Raw genomic sequence first — 9,534 nt, 5'->3', positions numbered from 1 at the left:
AGCCATTACAAAGGATACAGAGATGGTCACAGGCACATCTGCATAAATTGAACACGCGACAATAATAACGGATTTGTGATACAAGTGCTGCAATAGGGTTAGAAGACTTCAAAAATAAACCATTAGAATGCTAATGGCAGAGATGAATGGACGGCAGCTTCGATTTTTCAATGTGATTGGCATCTTAGCCTACGAGACGTGATAACGCGTACTTAAATTAGTGTCATTCGCCACTTGGTCTCCACGTGAACGAGGCGCCCGAGCGGTATTCGAAGCGTGTTTTTTTGTTTGTGTGGCCTAAAGGTCCTTTTACAGGCATTACATAAGGGGTTACACACCATTACATAACAAATCACGGTGATTAAATATTGAAAATATAGAAGCAATACGAGCGCTGTTTGCTGAGAATATAACTTGATAAAACATACTGAAAAATACACTGCAAACACTGAGAACATGCTAGAAAAAGCTGAACTACAATGGTAGTGGCAACTATCGAGAATAATAGAATTCTAAGCAGTACGCACAATACAATTATAACATTCGCACGCAGTAAGCACTTCAGTTTGCTCACAATAGCGTCATGGTTATTGAGAGAAACGATTTCCGCAGGTAGCTTATTCGAATTGTAAATGGGAAGGAAAAATGCTGAATAACGCATAAGCTTGGTACGAGGGATCTTTGGTCTAATCGTGGAAATAGGTGATGGACCGGCTTGATATGAGATTCTGTGAATGGCACAGGATTGTAATAAATGACGCTATTATCGACACGCATGCAGTGTAAAATAATTTACACTCCTAAGGTTTTTTTAGAGTGTTTATAGCCAACGCCCCGCACCCTTGAAAACACTGCACTTTATAGGGAATTACACCCTTATGAAGGTTGTTCTATTTTCCAATAACACCCTGTCCCTTAAGGGTGTTTTGAGCAACATATTACCCTTTAACCCATGGGGTGTAAGGGTGTGATCAGGAATATATTACTCCTTCACATATCGGGTGTGATGAGCAATATAATAGCCCTTGCTATAAGGATGTTGAAATACGGCATGTTGTACCTGGTACATATGCACTTCATTGTTTTTCGTAAGTCTACAGCCAGAACACAGAAATGTTATGTATGGTGTGCATACAATAGGTAATGTGTTTCCAAAATGCACGGCACAGCAACTTTGAGAGAAAACACATAATCACATATGAGTGTTCTGCGTGAAATTGTCCCATTTACCACAGACACAGAAAGAGTGACTACATGGAGGGTCATTTATTCTAGTCCCCTGTACAATATCTGTAGCTTGCACTAAGCCTTGTATGTGGTGAAAAGTCTTGCGGCCTTTCTACATTGAAGAACAGTCTCATTCAAACCAACGTTCCAGGGCGCAGGCGAGGCTGGTGATGCATTTGTGTAGCTTCATTCCAATATCCAAAGGCGAGCCATCATAGATGAAGTCATTTCTTCATTGATCGCTGTAGCCATCTGCTTCTTTTCTACCTGCAATATGATTTGTTTAATGTCATCTCATGTGTTTTTTGTCAGGAAAAGTACACGAAACATGACACTCAGCGCTTCCCTGAATCATTCACTTTATTATTTCAAGATCTCATGAAGACAAGGATAAGGAAAACAATCACATATAGTGCTTACTTGAAAGAAATTGTTATTTGGAAAGAATAAGGCATTTAATACGGCCACATCATAAATGTAAGAGAGACAGGCTACACAATTATATGAGGGCGATTCTGAAAGTAATGCCTCCAAGCCCACTACTTTGCCAATAGTGCTGCAAACATTTTCAACTCTTTATCATTAATGTACTGATGTTTAATCTACCGAATGTCACTTGCCTCACCTCTCTATATCTTCTGGTTCCAGATTAATCGAGCAATTCATGGCATTCAGTGGGGACGTCCAGTTGAAATAGCAGACTGTAATTGAATTTCTGACTGCCGAAGCTGTGCGCATATGAGCATTCATCGCCATCTGACTGCAGTTTACGGGGATGCCTGTGTTAACGTTAGTACTGTGCGGAGGTGGGCAAGGACTGTGAAAGACCAAAATCCTGCCGCATCAAATCTCCAGTATCGGCACCGAAGGAGACGGCCCACAATTGGTTGCTGATCAGGGTCATGAACATCAGGCGGATGAGTTGACTCGAGGCAATCGCATGATCAAGCAACACCAGATTGCAACAAGACTCGCCATTTTCATTGGCTCAGTGAACCACGTCATTAAAGACCTGCGTTACAAGAAGACTTGCGCTTGTTGGGTACTACGGCAACTGACGACTGACATGAAAAAGTCGAAGCATAGCCAACGAGTTCAAATGTTCTTGTAACCCAGGGGGTTCTTAATGATGTGGTTCACTGAACCAATGGAAATGGCGAGTGTTGTTGCAATCTGTTGTTGCTTGGTCCTGCGGTTGCCCCGAGTCACCTCGTCCGTATGATGTTTATGATCCTCATCAGAGGTCATTGTGGGCCGTCCACTTCAGTGCTGATCCTGGAGATTTGATGCGGCAGGATTTTGGTCTTTCACAGTCCTTGCCCACTTCCGCAGAGTGCTGGCGTCAACACAGGCATCCCCGTAAACCGCTTTCAGAGGGCAATGAAGGTTGATGGACGCCGAACCTTCCGCAGTAAGAAATTCAATTACACCCCGCTGTTTCAACCGGACATCACCATGGGATGCCATGGATTGCTTGATTACTTTAGAACGCCAAGAGATAGCAAGGTGGGGCAAGTGACATTCAATAGCTTAAACATCAGTACATCAATGATAAAGAGCTCAAAATGTTTGCAGTATTACTGGTAAAGTAGTAGGCTTGGAGGCATTATTTCCTTATCGCCCTCATATTACAGCAATAACGCTGGACAGCTTGTTTTTGTTTGTGACACCTGACCCAAAGCTACGATTTAGATTGTGCCCAAATAAAACGCTCGTTTTGAGCACAATCAATTGCTTACAAATATATCAGACCTTTCTTATGCAATAAGTTTACAATGAGAAGCCGCATCATCTCCCTGCAACCCTTCCCAACAAGCCAGTTTTATTGAAAATAAGGTGCAGCCATATGCTTCACTATGCATTGCAGGGTAACCATCAAGAGGTACTTTGACATTATAGCCTGGTTCCCAATACCAATAATTTAAACGCCAACCATTATCTCACACTAGATGGTGGCCACAAGGCAAAAAAAAAAAATTCAGGGGTTTTCGCGCCAAAATATTGACCTTGCATGCGTCGGTTAATATAACACAAGGCATAGTTCTACCTGCCTCCTCTGGAATTTTTATTCTCAATAGGAGTAGAAATAAAGATTTTCACAGAAGCTTGCTCCTTTAACAAGGTGCACAAACGATGCTGTTCCTCAGATTTCCCAGGCAAATAATGCAAGCAAAGAAATCAAATGTTGTACTCAAGGGTGTGGGACCAAGAAATATCTCGCTAGAAAGTTTAGTCATGAGAAGTCCTAAGCTGTAAACCGTCTTGTAAGAATAAAAGCGGAGGTCACTTTGTGCTACTATTTATTCTAGTAAAGCTATATAGAACAAGAGACAAAGACGAAATAGGATGATAGCACATGCTGCCCTACACCTTGTCCTTTGTGCATTTTTTAAACAGATCCCACGTGAACTTGCCCAGTTAGCTACTACTCCCAGCCATATGCTAGTGTTTTCGGGAAAATATTACAAACAATAGACATGTCAGTGTCTAAAATACTGTCGTAATGAAGACAAAATATAGCAACTATCTGGTGATGGGTGCTTCGCATGAGTGCAAGGAATACAGCTGCAAACTCATAACAGAAGAAGCCTTAGTTAAAGAAAATCAGAAAAGGCATTATCAATGTGACTGACTGCAAAGTAGGATAAAAGGAACGATGCATTAGTAAAAACTGGACTGCACTCTGAAAACAAAAACCCCTTCATACATGTGCTATATTGTCCTCTGGAACCAGGCAAAATAAATAATGTGTTTCTGTCACAGTCACGGCCGCCACCCCCTATCATTGTTGCCACGTGATAAATGAAACCATGCGATACACTCAGTTTCTGAAAAAAAGATTACTTGAATGCTATGTGGTGTCTTCTATACACTGACGTCTTTGTGAGCACTTGAGAAATATGAATGAAATATGCCATACTGCCACTCACCAACAGCCTGACTTGTAGACTGCTGTTTATGCAAAGAACAGGAATTTTTGACATTTTCCCCAAACAGACATACACTCATATTGACAATAACGACGAACAAGATAGTCAAAGTTCCTTAAAGGGCCACTTACCTGGTCTGGCCATCTTGAGCTGACAAGCGCAGAGCATACACTGCGTGATAACGATCGTGTCTGCAAAGTATCACATCGCTACGCGCCGGAGAAGGCTGAAATTTCATTCCGAACGCTGTTTTCCCTTCCCCTCCCGGCCGCCGCACTTCAAGCCGGAGGATGACATACGCATCTTAGCGCACATATGCACACGTGTTTGCACTGTGACGTCGCTCGTGGTGACGCGTCTCTTTGAGAATTATTCAAAGCAACATCTGTTACCTGTGTAATATATAGCTTGAATAGACGAAGTAAAGCTTAGAGAAGTAATAAAACACAAACCGAATGTCTGCACGTTTTTGTTTTCCTTTGCACCACAGCAAGAGAGATGTACTTCCGTTTCGTCTGCTTGTTCCCAAGACGTGCAATCGCGCGCGCAGACAACAAAACCATGTCATTTTCTACCGTGTTCTTATGCTTATATCCCTAGTCAGGTGTCATGCACAGCGCGCAAAATGGCGTGCAGCGCGAAACGAGACAATCACAAGAGCTCGTGCGGGACGCCGTCAGCGGAAGTGTGCGATGGCATAAAAAAGCGAGGAAAAAAAATGAAGGCGGGGCTTGTGACATTTGCATCACGTGAACCTCGAGTCCGGTATGGGAGTACTCAGGGAAGGAATTTCGCTTACGGAGGCTAGACGAGGCGAGTGGAGAGAGTGTCTCGCTTGGCAGTGGAGTTCGCCTCCTAAAATAATGGGTTCGCGGCACTGAAATATTTCTACCTCGGCTAATAGTGAGCCGATTCGAAAACTTTTTGTGGCAGAATTCTCCCTAGAGGACACGTAACAACTTCCAGCGCATAAGAAAATGTTCCTATGGGGCCTGGTGAGGGGCCTTTGAAGCATCTACACTGCAATAAAATTTAGTGTCATCACTTTCACGCCACAGACCCCCCCCCCCCCCAGAATAACATGCTACTTTCAACAGACAATTTTCATTGCGTAACCCAAGTACCTATAAATAATTCATGCCTAAAGTGTACGCACACAGGAAACAAGTGAGCACTTCAGCATGACACAAAGCAATAGAACACAACACTGCCGCGTTCTGAGCCCATACATTTAAAAATATTGTGCAAATTTCGCGCACTATGGAAATCCTTGTTATGCAAAGCATTTTCCAGGTAGCTGGCTATCCAGTATTGTCCATAAAGGGTTACCAGGCAGACCAATCTCGCAAGGATTAACTTCCAGAATAAACAATGGATAAATGAGCACTTCAAAGACCATCGTGGTCATTATTGAGCAGAACTATCTCCTAACTTCCTCACCACAGCGAAAAAGCGTACGTGAAAGGCAGTTTTCCAGGAAAACAGGGAAAACACGGGGAATGCGAGAGATGGAAATTCAAGACGAGGAGCAAAACGTGAACAAGGTGAAAGCAGGAGCCAACGTTTCGACAAGTCCACTTGTCGAAGCGTTGGCTCCTGCTTTCACCTTGTTCACGTTTTGCTCATAGTTTTCCAGGACAGTAACACAAGAAAAGCAAGCCGTTGGCACTACTGTCTATTGAATGCAAGAAACTACACAAGAAGATAGGGCTGTCTGCCATTGTTTCTCTTGTTACCTTCGGCTTTAGTGGTCTTAGGCTTCTAAATTCCCCTCACTGGTGTACTCTCGATCACTTGGTTGTCATGGTGGTTGCTCTGCGAACGCTTATCGAGCATGGTTCCTTTAAAATATTGTACACAATTATTTCTGTAACGTATTTAACATTTGAAAAATATTAGTTGAAAGAATTACTTGTTTCATTTTTCTGTTCTCTTTATGCTAAGCATCATTAAGCTGACCTTTATTTTTTTCTTAACCTCTGACCTACACAGTGGCTGGTAACAAACTCTGTGTCAGAACTATTCGGCATATGTACTACAAAGAAGCCCTACCTACCCCTCTGACATCATTTTAGACATCTCCACTAAGGAAGCACATAATCCTGCTGGCATTTTTATCACAGCGGTTTTCACCAAAGATCTTCCAAGCAAGAACTCTTTAGCATCTGACCATTTAGATGCTTTTAACTGGAACAACACAGTAAATGCATCATGCTTAACGGCAGTTTAGCTATTTTAATGAAATCACAGGTAAAGCATTTAATGTATGAAGTTCGTCATCTGCTTTCACTTGTTCTTGCTGGTTATCTAATTGGGAGTTATGCTTAGATCAAACATTCTAATGACCAACATCGTTCAACTGCGAAGCGCACAACACTTTAGTGCAATAGTCAGTGTTGTTACGGCATTCTTTAATGTGATGATTAGGCTGCTGGCTGTGTAGCACTGTAGTAGCATCGCACAGGCTGATCATTCTTAGGTTTTATGGCATCTTTAAAAATTTCCTGTGGCAGATGGCATAATTCTTGTACTTGAGCTAGATTATTTGAAGAGGCGGACATTGCTAGCATGAGAAATCGAAACACGTGTTCAATTAATTAACAGAACATCACTAATTAACTTCGTAAATAATTATTTTACTGCACATATTGCAATGTACGAATTGTAGCCAGTCAGCTTGGAATACATATGCACTTGAACTTCCAGGATGACACCAATTTAGATATATTTCCCTGAGTATAGAACATACAAGGGTGTTCCAGTTACTTTGGTGCATCAGTGCATAAAGCATATTTTGTTGAAAAAGCGGAACAACAGTGCATTTTTACAGCGAGTTTGATGGTGCATATCTCCAAACTGGCGTCATTCTGGAAATCAAGTCCAAGTGGATACACCTCGGAATCTCACTGGCTATGATTCATAAATTACAATATGTGCCTCATATATGTGGTGGTGCTGGAAAACACTCCCCGGGTGCTACTAGGAAGCATAAATACCCAAGAAAGAACTTGGGGAAACACCGCCGCGATAGCTCAATTGGTAAAGCATCGCAAGAGTAATGCGAAGACGTGGGTTCGTTCTCCACGTGCGGCAAGTTGTTTTTTCATGCACTTTCATTTCCATTAATTTATCATTTCTTTATTTCATTTAATAATTACAAGTAATTTCCCCTAAGTTGTCCTTGGTGTCAGTGTTTGTTCGCTTCTTACTATATGATTAATAAAAATCGGGCCCCACGGTGAACCCCCTTTCATATCGTTTATATGTGCCGTAAAGTAAATAATTCAAAAGATAATTAGTACATATTCGTTAATTAGGTGAATGTGTGTTTTCGATTTTTCGGGCAAGATATGTCTGCCTCAAGGAATATTCCTGCTCAAGGATTAGAAATATGCTATATGCAACAGGCTATATTCAAATATTCCACAAAACTTAACATCATCACCCTGTATAAAGACACTGTGAATTTAAACACAAGCTTCAGTGAACCATATTGAGTAAGCAAATGGCCAATGTATCTAGACTGATCTTCCTGGAAATCTTTTGTAGCTTATAAGCATAGTGCATTTCGATTCTACATTTAGGAGTGCAAATGTTTCTTGAAATCGTCCCTTTCTTCTTAACAGCTGGCATCTCTGCCAGTTTGCTTAAAATAATGTTGTATTATATCGATAGTACTGCACGATCATCTTTTTCTGCTCGCAGTGTCTAATGATGTGTCTTTAGCAGCTGAGATAATTAACGTTCATGCATATACATATCAGAAGACATTGCAATAACTGCCAAGAAAATGCAATCATGTGTTTTGTTTACAATAGCGCATGTGCTCTACCTTCTGCCAGGTTTGTTGTCCATGCCAGGCGAGCACGGAACTTGCACAAGAGCCACCTTTTGCATCTATGAAGATATCTTACGAGGTTATGGTGGTGTAAAAACATGAGATCAACCATAACGCTTTAAACTATTTGACGAAACACTAATTTGTACAACCATAGTAAAGACACCAATTCTGATTTCATCACATTCGGTTTACAGTGCCATAGTGGAAATGGCTAAACTAATACAGGTATGCAAATGGGCTAGTTGCTATTAGTCGATGACGTCCGACAATGTGAACTCGACAAAGGATGGAGGGAGAGGCGATAGCGTTCGTCTCCAATTCTCGCCACTTTCGCCGTCCTTTGTACGAGTCCACGCTGTCAAACATTACGGATCAACTAGTACAGCCCGAAACATATTACATAGTACAGCCCGAAACATAACATATTGATGCGCGAAAACCATTCGTGCTCCCTCTTCACCCCTGGATATGGACAACTCTAAAATGTCAGCCCATTCTGACACCTCCAACCAAAAACTCTCGTCCACAGACTGCGTACGTCCCTCGGTACGCAGTGTCAAAGCACATAGGGTTCTTCTGAAATGCCCCCGCCCCCTAGCAACAGAAAACCTATAACCACGAGGAATACTAATAATAATAATAATAATAATAATAAAGAGAGGCATATCCCACGCACTGTGGGAGTCGACATAAGCGCAGCTTGCTGGTTTATGTGCGTTCACTGGAGATATTTCGCGATGATGTTGATGTTGAATGTTATAACACCGAGAGACGTGTTTGCTCGAGGTGCTTTTGTGCGCCATGTTTTGTAGCTTACGTGAAAGTTTACGCTCTAATTCCCTTACACGAGCGCATCGCATCAGTGCTAGAGCGTTGATTTGCTGGCCAGCCGCTAGCGTGTTCTCGTCTTGACGCTGCGGTTCTTTAGTGCTACTGTGCGTCTCTGCACGCTTTGCGTCAGTTATCCACGTGCACAAAATTGCACGGTGCTCATTATTTAGATATAGCAGAAACGTCCCCTATAATACCCTAAAGTAGTATTATCACTGTTTGCCCGAAACTGTTGCCATGACTAGCAGTAGTGTTTCTTTTATTGATGAGACCACAAACGAAACATGCTTTGTGTTTGTAGTTTGTGAGACTGGGCTAGTTGGTATTTCATACTGAAGTGACTAGCTTAGGAGTGGACACAGGGTACAAATGGGCGACAGTGCCCTTACTTTCTTCTGCGATCATCCCATGTATGCGAGCAGCGAGTGCGAAAAGTGGCTATTAATCACCCATTTCGTCTGGGTGTTGACTTTAAGCATTCTCTTGTCCCCCTTAGTACCATACTATCTCTCCTCTGGGCTGTTGCGTGTGAGTACAAAAGTAAGGGCATTGTGACGACCAAAGAGGTCCAAAACGCTAAAAGGACTCGCACACGCCTCAAAGCAGCAGCAGCAGCAGCAGCAGCAGCAGCAGCAGCAGCAGCAGCAGCAGCAGCAGCAGCAGCAGCAGCAGCAGCAGCAGCAGCAGCAGCAGCAGCAGCAGCAG

At 42.4% G+C, this 9,534-nt stretch overlaps 1 protein-coding gene across 1 annotated transcript in view; it reads left to right on the top strand.

Moving 5' to 3' along the window:
• The first annotated feature begins 8,205 nt into the window (after positions 1-8,205).
• The window catches only part of LOC140215870 (uncharacterized), a 6,465-nt gene continuing 5,136 nt past the window's right edge, over positions 8,206-9,534 (top strand). The window contains exons 1-2 of the mRNA XM_072286208.1: positions 8,206-8,223; positions 9,413-9,534. The exon at positions 9,413-9,534 is cut by the window's right edge and continues 64 nt beyond it. Coding sequence (XP_072142309.1) covers positions 8,206-8,223; positions 9,413-9,534 — 140 coding nt within the window. The remainder of the gene's footprint in view (positions 8,224-9,412) is intronic.

The sequence above is a fragment of the Dermacentor andersoni genome, chromosome 2 (assembly GCF_023375885.2).
Source record: "Dermacentor andersoni chromosome 2, qqDerAnde1_hic_scaffold, whole genome shotgun sequence".
NCBI classification, from domain to species: Eukaryota; Metazoa; Arthropoda; class Arachnida; order Ixodida; family Ixodidae; genus Dermacentor; species Dermacentor andersoni.
This window is presented reverse-complemented; position numbering and strand designations above follow the sequence as displayed.